Consider the following 15,924-nt stretch of genomic DNA (forward strand, 5'->3'; position numbering starts at 1 on the left):
AAGTTTGATTAAATAGCTAAGGTTTGTATAGTTAAGAAAAATAAAAATTACCTGCGAATTTGTCATTTGTTCCGTAACTGAAATACAAACCACGCTATTTAATATGGGTGACTCGCCCCTTGGGAAGGGTGGAAAGTCCCAGCCAGTACTGGCTTTTGGCTTTGCCCGGGGACTCAGTATCTGAGTGTGTCAGCACTCAACAATAGGAGTCCCTGCACCTCGCTAGAACCTTACTACGCAAAGGCTGCAGCCTACGTAAGCTGTGTATGAAGGTATGAAGTGTGACTCGTCCTAGGAAGTTGTCCTGTAGTCCTTTAGAAGGAAACTTTAGGCTGACTCTCGCAATACCACCTCTTCAGGGTATGGGTACGTGACAGTCTTAGCTTAATACTAGGAACACAAGGAAACATGGTTTACCTGCAGTGGTTTGAGGTCAGCTGTGCAGAGAACCCAGGATGCTGCTTTCCCCAAGAGAGGGAAGGATGAAGAAAAGAATAAGGGCCAGACATACCTTTTCATTCATGCACACTAAGACCGGGTAACAATGCCCTCAACCTTCTGCTACTTGTCCATTAAGGAGCCTGAGGTTTTAAACCAGCTGTTGTGCAGCCACAACAGGGCCGATTGAAAACGTATCGAGCCTCCTGTGGGTCACGTCTTGCAGGTAGCGGGCTGTGAAGGTCGTCTGACACTTCCACACCCCCGCTTGTAGAACCTGCATCACTGAAAAGTTTTTCTTGAAGGCCAGGGACGTAGCTACGCCCCTGACGTCATGTGCTCTAGGGCGACGTGACGGAGGAGGGTCAGGATTCAGGGACAGATGGATCACCCTACGAATCCATGCCAAGATAGTATTCTTGGTAACCCTCCTCTTAGTCCTCCCAATGTTCGCAAACAATGCCTGCACCTAGGGACGAACTGCAGCCGTTCTTTTGAGATATAGCCTCAGACTCCTTACTGGACACAGTAGGAGATGGTCTGGGTCATCTGTTACAGAACGAAGACTCGAAATCTGGAAGGAGTCGAACAGAGGGTCCGGCACTCCCGGATTCTGAGTCTTAGCAATAATCTCAGAGACGAATCTGAACGTTACCTCCCCCTATCCCCTTGAATGGGCAATGTCATAAGAGAGACCATGAAGTTCACTGACTCGCTTGGCCGAGGCCAAAGCTAGTAGGAACACCGTCTTCCAAATTAGGTGGCGATCTGAAGCCTGGCGTAATGGTTCGTAGGAAGGTCTCTTAAGAGACCTGAGGACTCGAACCACGTTCCATGGAGGAGGTCTCACTTCCGACTGAGGGCAGTTAAGTTCATAACTTCGTATGAGTAGGGAAACTTCCAGAGAGGAAGAAATGTCCACTCCTTTGAGCCTGAAGGCTAGACTTAAGGCTGAGCGATAACCTTTCACCGCCGAGACTGAAAGGCGCATTTCTTCCCGCAAATACACGAAGAACTCTGCTATTGCTGGAATAGTGGCATCGAGTGGAGAGATACCCCTTCCCCGACACCAACCACAGAAGACTCCCCACTTTGCCTGGTAGACAGATGCGGATGACCTTCACAGGTGTCCAGACATCCTGCTCGTAACTTGTGCGAAAATCCTCTCTCAGCGAAGAGATGCTGGATAGTCTCCAGGCGTGAAGTCGTAGCGAAGCTACGGCCTTGTGGAAGATGTTGGCGTGTGGTTGTTTGAGTAGCTCGTGTCGTGGAGGGAGTTCTCTCGGATGTTTCGTTAGGAGTTTCAGAAGGTCCGGAAACCATTCTGCGTGATGCCATGGCAGGGCTATAAGGGTCATTGAAAGATTGACCAATATTCTGGTCTTGTTGAGCACCCTCCTCATCAGACAGAACGGGGAAAAGGCGTATACGTCGATGTTATCCTACCGTTGCTGGAAGGCATCTTGCCAGAGCGCCTTGGGATCCGGGACTGGGGAGCAGTACAGCAGAAGCTTGAAGTTCAGCGCTGTAGCGAACAGATCCACAGTCAGGGAACCCCACAAAGTCAGAACTTTGTTGGCTACTAGATGATCCAAAGACCACTCGGTACTCACTATCTGAGACGCTCTGCTCAGACTGTCGGCGAGCACATTCCTCTTGCCTGGAATGAAGCGAGCTGATAGTGGAATCGAGTGGGCTTCGGTCCATCTCAGTATCTCTACTGCAGGATGGGATAGCTGCTTTGAAAAGGTACCTCCTTGCATGTTGATGTAAGCCACTACTGTGGTGTTGTCGCTCATCACCACCACAGAGTGACCCGCCAGGTATTGTTGGAACTGTTGAAGGGCCTGGAATACGGCCTTCATTTCTAGCAGATTTATATGGAGGCACTTTTCTGATTCTGACCACAGGCCTGAGGTCCTGTGTTGCAGAATGTGGGCCCCCCACCCTTTCTTTGAGGCATCCGAAAACAGCATCAAATTCGGGGGGAGGACGAGAAGATCCACCCCCCTTCGTAGGTTCTCGTCTGTCACCCACCACTGAAGGTCCGTCTGTTCCGCAGGACCCATAGGGATCATGATGTCCTGGGAATCGTGACCCTGATTCCACCGGGACTTGAGTCGCCATTGGAGGGATCTCATCCTGAGGTGACCGTTGGGAACTAGACGGGCCAAGGATGAAAAGTGACCGAGGAGACGTAACCACAATTGGGCTGGAAGTTCTTCTCGTCTGAGGAAAGGACTTGCGACCCTCCTCAGCCTTGCTATCCTGTCGTCTGATGGGAATGCTTTGTGGAGATTGGTGTCTATGATCATGCCTAGATATACCAGTCTTTGAGTGGGAAGCAAAGAGGACTTCTCAAGATTTACCATGATCCCCAGATCTTGGTAAAGTCCCAGACGTTTGTCTCAGTGTCGAAGAAGGGCTGACTCCGAGTCTGCGAGGATCAGCCAGTCGTCCAGATAACGAAAGAGACGGATGCCGATCCTGTGTGCCCACGACGATATTAGGGTGAACACTCTGGTGAAAACCTGTGTTGCTGTGGAGAGACTGAAACACAGCACCTTGAACTGGTACACCTTGCTGTCTAGGCTGAATCTTAAGTACTTCCTTGAAGACGGATGGACTGGGATCTGGAAGTACGCGTCCTTCAGGTCCAGTGTACACATGAAGTCTTGCGGTCTCACTGCAAGTCTGACCTGGTCTGCGGTCTCCATGCTGAATGGAGTTTGCTTGACAAACCTGTTCAGAGATGAGAGGTCAATGACTGGTCTCCAGCCTCCAGACACCTTCTTTACAAGAAAGAGTCGACTGAAGAAGTCTGGGGACCCGTCGACGACCTCTTGGAGAGCGCCCTTCTTCAACATGGTCTGGACTTCTGCCCTAAGGGCTTGCCCCCTTGCCGATCCCATGGCAAGGGAGCTCAACAATACTGGATTCGCTGTCAGGGGAGGTAGAGATATTGTGAACGGGACGCGATATACTTGACTGATTACGGAAATCGTCCAGGAATCGGCCCCGAGTTGCTGCCACCTGTTCGCGCAACTTTGTAGGCATCCCCCCACTGGTGGAACATGCAGGGGGACTGCCAGTCCTAGCGTTTGCAGCCTCGGCCGCTCCCTCTAGGATTCTTTCCTCCCCTGGAGGACTTTTTGCCTTTCTTGTCCTTGACAGGAAAGGGCTTAGACACCGTCGTCTTCGCTGTAGCTGCCGGTTTCGTGGTGTTGGTAGGACGTGGTTGCTCGAGCTTTATAGGGCTTCGATGTTAGAGCCCTATGTAGGAGAGAGTCCTGATTAGACTTCCTCCACCTCTCATCCGCGTGCTCCATGTCCTTAGGCTCGAACAAGTTCTTCCCCATGATGGAAGAATGTCTGAGCCTGCTGATCATGGTACTGGGGACCTTTTGATGGAATCTCTCAGACACCACATCTCGACGTTTCAAGATGGTATTAGCCCACAAGTTCGAGACTTGGTGGGCTAGAAACTCGATCGTACGAGTGCCCGAGAGTAAAAAGGTCTCCATGGCCTTCCTGGTACTTTCTTTGGATAAGTCCTCTGAATGTAACAGGATGCCTAGGGACCCTAGCCAGATGTCAAGCCACGAAGTTGCCTGTATGGCACACTTCGCTACCTTCTCCTGGCTAAGGATCTCCGTTGCCGAGAACGAGACCTGCCGGTTGGAGAGTCTCTCTAGAGGGACTCCCCTGGTAAGCTCTTCCAAAGAGTGGTGTTGGGGAAGAGCTAAACAAGTCTCCTCCACAATGTCAAAGTACCTCCTCTGATGGACATGAGGAGGTGGGAGGAGCTCAGAGAGCTGGCCTTCAACCACGTATCTGGCACTCTTAACCCCTTGAGACCAGGGCAAAGCCGCAATGGCCTTTGAAGATTTTTGAGTCCGAAAGACTCGGTCCAAGACCGTGTCTTTGCCCTCACGAGGGGGAATCTCTGGATCTGCAAACCCATTGAGATTCCTCATAAGGGTCAGAACCTGCCAGAACACATGCTCTGACTCCTGCAGCTCCCTTCCTGAAGGGCTAGCAGCGAAGTCTCCTGTCCCCAAAGGCTCTTCTTGGGGGGACTCGTGGACATTCTCTGAGTGCTTGGCTGGCTCCGGTCTAATCCTTGAAGATGACTTTGGCAAAGTCTTGGAGTCCTTCGACTCCCTCCTGGGAGGGATGCAGGACTCCAACAGCGATGGTGGGAGGCTCTTCTCCAACCCTACCCGAGAAGACTTTCCAGTGCGAGGTGGGGTTTCCCTCATTGGTGCGATGTGGGAACGCCTCACCTCGCGTGACTCCCGAGGACGGGAGATCTTCGTCCGAAGGGGAGGGAGTGAAAGTCTGGGGGGGTGAGGAGGCCTTCCTCAAGGACTCACAAGGAGTCAGCTTTGCCCTCGGAGAAGTTACCACGTTAGACACTCCTCTCTTCCTCTTCAGGGGAGTAGAAGCTGCCAATGATTTGTGGCCCAGCTCAAGAGAACAGGCTTAAAAGCCTGCATGACCGCTCTGACCAGGGACCCAAACCAAGGCTGCTGACTGACAGCTGCGCTGTCAGAAACTCCCTCTGATGGGAAGGGGATCGACCGATCCCTAGTAGGAGTTACCAAAGGGGGGTTTGCCTGAAAAGATGACGGAGAAAAATCCCTGGACCTATCCGGAATCCTCCCTCCCACCGGCAAGTGCGCTGTTCTGCGCTTGCGGGTGGGGGGGGGACGCGACGATGATGACCTGGCCGCGCGTTGTCCTGCAGCCTCGAGCGTGGGATCGCGCTGGGGAGCGTGCTGGCGCTCGCGCTATGGGAATTGCCCTGGGTCGCGCGCGCGGGTGAGCGATGGCGCGCAGGGGCGTGGGATGGAGAAGGCAGAGGGCGCGCTGAAGGATGAATAAGGGTCCGGCCGAAGAGCCCGTGCGGGTGATAACGTTGGGCGCGCACACGCAGGAGACATATCCCTTGCGTGCGGTCGCGCTTGAGAGCGCACATCTGGCTGTGGTGATGGGTGTGGGCGCACGTCGGAGACTGCGGGCGAGGGCGCACTGGTGAAGGATGGCGCACAGGCGGGGACCGATGGCACGTTGGCGATCTATGGCGCGTTGGTGAGCGCTGGCAAGCAGGGGAAGAAGTTAACTTTCCAACTGCGCCCAGATCAGAACATCGTGGGCGCGCAGGAGATTGTTGGCGCGCAGGAAAGCGCTGGCGCGTAGGCGAGCGTTGGTGTGCAAGAGAACAAAGGCGCGCAGCAGGATGAGGGCGTGCAGGTGAGCGCTGACGCGCAGGTGAGCGCTGACGCGCAGGTGAGGGCTGGCGCGCTTTAACAGAAGCAACTTCTGTCGATGAGCGCTTGCGCGCAGGTGATCGTTGGCCCACAGGGGAGACCTGGCGCGGAAGGGACGTATGCACTAACTTGTGCGTACGCCCTTGATGGCCCAAAGGGACCGTTGCCCGTTTTACAACGGGATGTGTTGGCGCCCACAGCACGTCAGCACCCAGGAACGGCGATGGCAGGTCAGCAGGTCGGCGTGCCCTTTGTAAGGACAACCTTCCACTGAAGGAGATCGCGAACGATCTGCAGAGAGGTCTAGGGTAGTAGCTGGATGAGTCGGAGAACGACGGCGAGGTTCCTCTGCGGCGGACTGCGGTGACGATGAACCGAAGAGGCACCTCCTAACACCCTTGTGAGGTGAAGGAAGGCCTCTTCTTGGAAAAACTTTGAATGTAAATATTTTATTCCAACAGGTAGACAACTAAGTTGGTTGGGATAAGAAAAATTCGCTATACTAAAATATAAATTTTATTTCCTCTTTCTATCACGATGAATTAATATGGTCTTCTTTAATAGTTGTTCCCAACCCACTGTTTACCAAGATTTCCTGAGAGTACAAAAAGTTACCTTCATTAGACAATGTACCAAAAAAATAAGGTGGAATACTACACACAAGCCCAAAAATATGAAGAAAAACTATGCAACAACGTGTGTAGTAACAGGGAGCTGTCTCAACACACTAAACAATACTGAATAAAAAACATAGTTTAACTCGAAGGCTACAAACATTGTACAGTGAACCCTCGTTTATCGCGGTAGATAGGTTCCAGACGCGGCCGCGATAGGTGAAAATCCGCGAAGTAGTAACACCATATTTACCTATTTATTCAACATGTATATTCAGACTTTTAAAACCTTCCCTTGTATGTAGTACTGTTAACAAACTACCCTTTAATGTACAGAATACTTAATGCATGTACTACAGTACCCTAAACTAAAACAGGCACAAATATTAAAGGCAATTTTATATCATGCGTTTCCTAAACACACTAAAAAGCACGTTAAAAAATGGCAACCAATGTTTTGTTTACATTTATCTCTGATCATAATGAAGAAACAAACTGGAGGTAGAGCTTAGCTTATTACCCAGACATATTTCCCATACTATTCCCTTAGAACTACATCACATCTTCCTACTTTAGATATATATATATATATATATATATATATATATATATATATATATATATATATATATATATATATATATATATATATATATATATATATATATATATATATATATATATATATATATATATATATATATATATATTTATATGTATACACATATACATACATACATATATACATAAATACATGCATACATATATATATATATATATATATATATATATATATATATATATATATATATATATATATATATATATATATATATATATATATATATATGTATATATATATATATGTTACTGTATATATATGGGTTATGGAGAAAATCCGCGAAGTGGTGAATCCGCGATGGTCGAACCGCGAAGTAGCGAGGGTTCACTGTATTCCACCCACTTGAAGAAACTAAGTTTAAAAACTCAAGAATTTCTTAAGGCTAACTGCTAAGACACCGAAGTAAATTATACAAAAACATTTAGCTTGTTAAGAGTACATAATTACATTGAGATGATCGGTATCATTAATGACCAACCTTATAAATCATCCTTGGTGCTTCTTGGTTGATCTCGACGTTTAGTACGCGAATAATAGTCGGCAACAGTAGCTTTCATCCGGGGCGGCACCGATGGCTTTATTCTTCCATGTTAAAAAGAACAATCCCCTTATATGCAATTAAGGGAAACAGCATATCCAGTTGATAATCAACGTGAAGACGTACAAAAATAAAAAGCCACCCAGTATGAGAGCGTTGGTGTCTTGACGTTTACTCTCTCAACGCCTCACTCCAACACTGCCTTCACTTTTTGCTTTTTGCCTGCCTTGCGTCGTAACTTTAATTTACCCAAAACAACCGTAGTATGGTTGTTCTCCTGTACATAGCAAAAACAAGCAACAGTATCCATTTCTTTCATAATTCCAAGGGAATGGGAGGAAACCAATTCAGATGAAATAAGGTGGTCAAATACCGATCATAAACTTATGAATAAACTTCAGTTTCCCCGCATTCAACCATAAGAAACAATCGTGATAATATATTTTCTAACATTCTCCCGACAAGGTTTAACAATTTCCAGAAAAAAATTGTTAAGAAAAAATATAATGCATTCATAAAGACAACAAAAAAGAAAAATAATCACTAAGAATATATACAAATAACCACAAATATTTACAAATTCAAAAAGACCGCAAGATTCAATCAATCGTCAGACAAAATGTCTTTGGTCTTTTTGATAGATTCCAAAGCAGCCTTCCTAGTACTTTTGGGTCTAACTGACAAGTCAGTGCTAATCTTAGGAAGGTCACCTGCTAAGTCTTTATTTCAGAATAATTTTCAAATAACAATAAAGGTATCAGGCAACTCACATGTCTTTCAGTTAATTCTGCTGTTCTACCCTTCAGGACAACTGCACCAGTTGTCTCTCCTTCATTATTGGCGATTATCTGCTTAACAATTCCCATTGGAAAGTTTACAGGCTTAACATTAGCATCTTTTATAAGCACTATATCACTATGCCCCGTGGCCGCGGGGGCATAAAAACAATTAGAATAGCGCCAACGTTATCCCTGCGTGTCGTAAGAGGCGACTAAAAGGGACGGGACGAGGGGGCTGGGAACCCCCTCTCCTGTATAAAAAATCCTGTGAGACGTTATCAAAGAGATGGAGCTGGGGGGAGAGTGACTGCTCCCCGCACTCTAGTTTTGGGGTGTTTGAATGTGCGTGGATGTAGTACGATAGAGAGTAAAAGATGTGAGATTGGAAGTATGTTTAGAAGTAGGAGGATGGATGTATTGGCCTTGTGTGAGACAAAGATGAAAGGAAAGGGTGAAGTGATGTTTGGTGAAATGTCTGGTAGAGTGTCTGGGATTGAAAGGGGAAGAGCGAGAGAGGGTGTGGCTTTATTGCTGAGTGAATGGATGTCAGGTAAAGTAGTGGAATGGAAGGAGATATCATCTAAGTTAATGTGGGTAAGGGTTAGGTTGGGTAGGGAATGTTGGGCGTTTGTCAGTGCGTATGGGGCCAGGTAGTGAGAAAAGTGAAGAAGAGCCGAATGAGTTCTGGAATGAATTAACTAGGTGTGTAGAAGGACTGGGTAGAAGGAATTATGTAGTTGTCATGGGTGACTTAAATGCTAGAGTGGGCGCTGGAGAGGTAGAAGGTGTCATTGGGAAGTATGGCGTACCAGGTGAAAATGAGAGTGGTGAGAGACTGGTAGATATGTGTGTTGAACAAGAGATGGTAATAAGTGCTAGCTTTTTTAAAAAGAAAGATAAAAATAAGTATACATGGGTAAGAGTGGCAAATGGAAGAGTAGTAGAAAGGGCATTAATGGATTATGTGTTGATAACTAAAAAAATGTTTGGAAGATTGAAAGATGTGCACGTGTTTAGGGGTATGGCTAACGGTATGTCTGATCATTTTTTGGTGGAAGGAAAATTAGTTGTAGCAAAAGAGTGGGGGAAGAGAGTAGGTGGGTGTAAAAGGGAGCTTAGTGAGGGTTGAAGAGCTAATAAAACCGGGGGTAAAAAGTAAATATCAGGAAAGGTTGAAAATGGCATATGACGAGGTGAGAGTAAGAGAAACTGGTAATTTAGAGGAGTGGAAGTTAGCAAAAGAAAATTTTGTTGGGATTGCAAGTGATGTATGTGGCAAGAAGGTTGTTGGAGGCAGCATGAGGAAGGGCAGTGAATGGTGGAATGAAGGAGTGAAGGTAAAAGTGGAAGAGAAAAAGAGGGCTTTTGAAGAATGGCTGCAGAGTAATAGTATAGAGAAGTATGAAAAATATAGAGAGAAAAAGGTGGAAGTAAAGCGCAAGGTACGTGAGGCAAAGAGGGCAGCTGACCTGAGGTGGGGTCAGGGACTGGGTCAGTCATATAAAGAGAATAAGAAGAAGTTTTGGAAGGAAGTGAAGAGAGTAAGGAAGGCTAGCGCAAGAATTGAAGAGACAGTGAAAGATGGAAATGGAAGGTTGTTAAAAGGAGAGGAGGCAAGGAAAAGGTGGGCGGAATATTTTGAAAGTTTGCTGAATGTTGAGGATAATAGGGAGGCAGATATAATTGCTGTTCCGGGTGTTGAGGTGCCAGTGATGGGAGATGAGAATGAGAGAGAGATTACAATAGAGAAAGTGAGGAGAGCACTAGATGAAACGAGAGTAGGAAAAGCATCTGGTATGGATGGTGTGAAAGCTGAGATGTTGAAGGAAGGGGTTGTGACTGTACTTGAATGGTTGGTGAGATTGTTTAATATGTGTTTTGTGTTGTCAATGGTACCAGTAGATTGGGTTTGTGCGTGTATTGTACCACTATATAAGGGTAAGGGAGATGTGCATGAGTGTTGTAATTCAAGAGGTATTAGTTTGTTGAGTGTAGTTGGAAAAGTGTATGGTAGAGTAATGATTGATAGGATTAAGGATAAAAGAGAATGCAATCTTGGAAGTACAGGGTGGTTTTAGAAGAGGTAGGGGTTGTATGAATCAGATTTTTACAGTTAGGCAGATATGCGAGAAATATTTAGCAAAAGGTAAGGAGGTGTATGTTGCGTTTATGGATCTGGAGAAAGCATATGATAGAGTTGATAGGGAAGCAATGTGGAATGTGATGAGGTTATATGGAGTTGGTGGAAGGTTGCTGCAAGCAGTGAAAAGTTTCTACAAAGGTAGTAAAGCATGTGTTAGAATAGGAAATGAAGTGAGCGATTGGTTTCCGGTGAGAGTGGGGCTGAGACAGGGATGTATGATGTCGCCGTGGTTGTTTAACTTGTATGTTGATGGAGTGGTGAGAGAGGTGAATGCTCGAGTGCTTGGACGAGGATTAAAACTGGTAGACGAAAATGATCATGAATGGGAGGTAAATCAGTTGTTGTTTGCAGATGATACTGTACTGGTAGCAGACACAGAAGAGAAGCTTGACCGACTAGTGACAGAATTTGGAAGGGTGTGTGAGAGAAGGAAGTTGAGAGTTAATGTGGGTAAGAGTAAGGTTATGAGATGTATGAGAAGGGAAGGTGGTGCAAGGTTGAATGTCATGTTGAATGGAGAGTTACTTGAGGAGGTGGATCAGTTTAAGTACTTGGGGTCTGTTGTTGCAGCAAATAGTGGAGTGGAAGCAGATGTACGTCAGAGAGTGAATGAAGGATGCAAAGTGTTGGGGGCAGTTAAGGGAGTAGTAAAAAATATAGGGTTGGGCATGAATGTAAAGAGAGTTCTATATGAGAAAGTGATTGTACCAACTGTGATGTATGGATCAGAGTTGTGGGGAATGAAAGTGATGGAGAGACAGAAATTGAATGTGTTTGAGATGAAGTGTCTAAGGAGTATGGCTAGTGTATCTCGAGTAGATAGGGTTAGCAACGAAGTGGTGAGGGTGAGAACGGGTGTAAGAAATGAGTTAGCGGCTAGAGTGGATATGAATGTGTTGAGGTGGTTTGGCCATGTTGAGAGAATGGAAAATGGCTGTCTGCTAAAGAAAGTGATGAATGCAAGAGTTGATGGGAGAAGTACAAGAGGAGGGCCAAGGTTTGGGTGGATGGATGGTGTGAAGAAAGCTCTGGGTGATAGGAGGATAGATGTGAGAGAGGCAAGAGAGCGTGCTAGAAATAGGAATGAATGGCGAGCGATTGTGACGCAGTTCCGGTAGGCCCTGCTGCTTCCTCCGGTGCCTTAGATGACCGCGGAGGTAGCAGCAGTAGGGGATTCAGCATTATGAAGCTTCATCTGTGGTGGATAATGTGGGAGGTTGGGCTGTGGCACCCTAGCAGTACCAGCTGAACTCGGCTGAGTCCCTGGTTAGGCTGGAGGAACGTAGAGAGTAGTCCCCTTTTTGTTTTGTTTCTTTGTTGATGTCGGCTACCCCGCAAAATTGGGGGAAGTGCCTTGGTATATGGATGGATATCACCAACACCTATTTTATCATGCTTGCAGGGTTTATATCTGTCTTTGGTGTCTATTGCCTGATTCAACAAAGTAGACATAAACTCACTCTGATATAAGTCAAACAGTCTATGCCTAACTTTCCTAATTTTGGTATATTTATCCTTCACCAAATTAGACGGGGACGTATGGTCTGAATATTCATCCAACTCAGGCAAGGGTTGTAATTCTGGGATCAAATTGACAGTCACAATTTCATAGCCTCTAAGCACCATCTCTGGGGTTATGGGACTTAGTGTATGAAGGTCCTGATCTCTCAAAGATTCCTTAAATGCAATGGGTCTCTTATTAACCAAACTTCTAACTTGAAATATCAAAAATTCAAAATCTCTCAATTCAAGAATATTAAGTCCCGATGCTCTTATTTATCATTTGTTTTGTCATTTTTACTGAAGTTTCAACAAGAGAGCCAAGGGAACTACACCCTTTAAAGTAAGTCTCAAACTTAATCTTATTAATGCCATTCTCCTTGAAATACTCATCCGTTTGCGGATCGTTAAGAAAATCAGTTATTTTATTTCCAGCAGCTACAATTTGAGTCCCCAAATCACTAATAACTAACTGGGGTAATCCAAACTCAAATACATGTATCTTAAATGCCCTTAAAAATTCTGCTACGGACATATCATAACATACCTGCAAATTAATGGCTCTAGTGTACATACAAGAAAAACACAATATCCAAAACCTTCCTACGACCATCTGACAGTTTGCAATTAAAAGGCCCGCAATAATCCAAATATAGTTAACTAAAAGGAGTATCAGAGGGTTCCAATCTAAATAATCTGTATGGAGACTGGTTCAGTCGTACAGGTCTTTGATTGTATCTTTTACAAGTAATGCAAGAGCTAACAGACTTCTTTACAACAGAAAATATGTGTGGTATGTAATAATGTTTTCTCAATAAATTCAGTACCCCATAATATCCTACATGTCCTAGCTTTATGTGGGCATCCCTAACAATCAATGAAGTTAATAAACTATCTTTAGGTAGTAACACTGGGAAGAACATCCTGTGAGAATTAGGTCTATCAAAGTTCCCATGTACTCTCAAAACATTATTCCTGTCAGGGTAGATATTCAGCTGAGAAACTAGGTCAGGGATATCCTTTTTAGGACACTGCTTTCTTTGAAAAAAGTCTACAACTTCTGGGAATCTGAGCTTTGCTCTTTGCTTATAATTTGTTGCAATGCCAGTTCATAACAATTAAAATCTGGGGGCTTTATTTCCAAAGATGAAATAACTGAACTATTTCTAGAAAGGGCAGTTTTCCACTTATTCACTACCATTAAAACTTTAGCATGTACTTTTACTAGTTTAGTCAAGTTAGAAAATCTATCCACTGGAACCAAATGATCTGTTACTAGGTTTTCTGCTGCTTGGCTAACAGAAACGCCAAATTCTTGAACCGGCCCGCTAGGTAATCTGAACCTTAATACCTCTTCCTGAACCTTTGTTTCTTCAAACTGCTCATAATTTGGACCACAACAATAGTTAGTACGGGACAAGACCTTCCTGGAAACCAGACGAGTAATACAATCTGCAGGATTGTTGATACCTGCAATATAGTTAAACAATATTGGAATCTGCTCACATATCCTCTGTATTCGTTCGAGCCTATTATTAACAAATACAGTTCTTTTATTTACTTTATCCAATTTGACAGCACTAGAATGCCGCCAATGAAGAACGACAAGGCTATCTGAAAACAGTTGCAAATCGGTAATATTGATCTTAGATAAACAAAACTGCCCAGTAAGTTCATCATAAACAGACTTTAGCACTTCACAACCCAAAACCAGTGCTTGAAGCTCTAGAGAGGGCACAGACTTCGCTTTCAGTGATGAATTAACAAACTTATTCTTAGCCATAAGAAAACTACTCTTGCATGACTCAGCCTCTCTAATATAAATAACAATTCCATATATCTCAGTACTTGCATCAACATAACATTCTAATATGTACTCAGAATCCCTTTCACCAACAAAATGATCAAATTTAATGGGTGGTGAAGAATTTGCCTGATTTACAATACATTTCCATTCCTTAAGTTGTTCTCCATCAAGGATTTCATCCCAGTCCAATTTATTAGTTTGCAAATTGTGCAAAAAAATCCTGGCTCTGTTCAAAATTGGGCCATTGAAATTAAAGATGTCGAAATTGGAAGCAATAGTTTTTAACACACACCTTTTCGTATTAGCATTAGGATCTAACCTTACAGGCAATATATAAATCTGATCAGAATCCCTTGACCATTGAAGACCCAACAGCTTTACCTCATGAGGAGTTTGACCGGATCCTTCCCTGTCAATAACTTCTTGTAATGAGGGATCATTTGTAACAAACTGTTGCAAGGGAAATTTATATTTCTCAAAAATGGAAGGCAAAACTTTGTAAACTTCATTCAACTTTTCCCCTGAACTACAAGTATATGCTCCATTGTCCATATACAACAACTGATACAAAAGCCTCTTAACATCAGTCAAATTAGGATCGCAATCATCAACAACTAATATATAATACAATGACAACATCAGTATCGTTGGACTACAACGTAGTACAAAAATTAATCTTATATTCTTATATGCTACCAATGTAAAGTCATGTTTAGACACATTTCTATACCAAAAAAATAGCAACTTGCTTTGATCTTCCTCAGTTAAGGCAACCTGATTAAAGGCCTTTTTGATGTCATAACAGAGCAACTTAGAGCCCAACCTTAAATTCATAAATGCAGTACTCAACTTCTGATTCAAATTAGGACCAGGGTGCATGGCTTGATTGTGAGTAACTGTCAGAGGTCTACCGTCTACACTTTCACCTAAGTTTGACATGAACACAACTCGACACTTTGTGGTTTCCTTATCAGGTCTAAAGATTGGCATGTGAGCTAGGAAGCTAGCCTCAGGATGCTTTTCAAGGAATTTTCCCACATTTGGAATTCTTTCAATTATGCCCATTTCTATTTGTTCTTGAATAACATCATCAACCATACTTAGGTGTTAAGGGTTTCTTTTCAACTTCTTAAAATTAGAAGCTAGTATTCCCTTACTCATATTGATGTTTTGCCCCAACAAATGAGATGTCCTCTGGTTCCACATTAATGGCATGGTTAGGCGACCCTCAGCATTTATTCTAATATTAGACATGGTATTCTTAACCAATTCGTTATTTAACTCCGAATCTTCCTCATAAGATATATTTTCATAATTGAGAACTTCCTTCACCTTTTCATCTAGAGCTCGATCGGCTATTGCATTTAAGACCTTATTGGACTGTTTATTAACCTTTATAATAAAATTAGAATCCTTGTCATTTACATTATTTTGCCATTCATCTAATACGCATTCCCTAGGCTGAACACATAAGAAACTGGCAAGTCTAAATTGAACCTCATTCTTCAAAGTAGGAATTTCATCAACAACTTTAAATGCCTTACTGGCTTCTCCCATAAACAATATTCCCACAGGAGAATCTAAGTAAACTAAAGGATTGATATCACCAAACAATTTAACTGTGGTCAACAAACAATGAGCTGAACTGGTTCCCAACACAAATTTCACATTACATATCCTATCACTGCTCAAAAGTTGATTATCTGCAATGACATATCCTTTCTTTTTAAATGCTTGAGCAAGCTTTGATAAGTTGGGGACTAAAATGTCAATTCCAATATTAGGTATGCAAATAGCCTGAACTTTATAATTCTTATCCCCAATATCTAAATCAACAGCCACTAATTTTGTTTTATCCTTTCTAGAAGCATTAAATCCATTTACTTCCACGCTGATACCATCACAAATAACCTCACAGTCAAGTCCTGTGGCAAGTTCAGATGTAATAAAATTCCCTTGACAACCACTGTCCAGTAAGGCTCTAAAGGTTTCAGTTTTTGATTTACATGTAAATGTAGGTAAAGCCATATCACCCATACAACTAGTCACTGATCCTGCAATCAAAGCACTGCCATTCTTAATCTGCACAGTACCATCCTTATCAACTTTTGATTTGGCACCTGTTTTCGATTCTACTCTGCTGACCTTTTTTACATTTGGCTCTTTTGTACACAAATAAGAAAAATGCCATTCATTACATTTGAAGCATC

At 43.8% G+C, this 15,924-nt stretch overlaps 2 protein-coding genes across 3 annotated transcripts in view; both read right to left on the reverse strand.

The window, feature by feature from the left end:
• The window catches only part of LOC137627103 (zinc finger protein ZFP2-like), a 364,597-nt gene that overhangs the window by 316,655 nt on the left and 32,018 nt on the right, over nt 1-15,924 (reverse strand). The gene's annotated exons all lie outside the window — the stretch shown is intronic.
• Nucleotides 12,959-14,812, reverse strand: LOC137626736 (uncharacterized). The gene has a single exon (XM_068357743.1). It carries the CDS (start codon nt 14,810-14,812, stop codon nt 12,959-12,961), a length of 1,854 nt encoding a protein of 617 aa, XP_068213844.1.

The sequence above is a fragment of the Palaemon carinicauda genome, chromosome 34 (genome assembly GCF_036898095.1).
Source record: "Palaemon carinicauda isolate YSFRI2023 chromosome 34, ASM3689809v2, whole genome shotgun sequence".
Classification (NCBI taxonomy): domain Eukaryota; kingdom Metazoa; phylum Arthropoda; class Malacostraca; order Decapoda; family Palaemonidae; genus Palaemon; species Palaemon carinicauda.

Bases quoted from the DNA above. Each gene is read 5' to 3' on its own strand.
- LOC137626736 (XM_068357743.1), bottom strand. From the start codon at position 14,812: ATGGTTGATGATGTTATTCAAGAACAAATAGAAATGGGCATAATTGAA.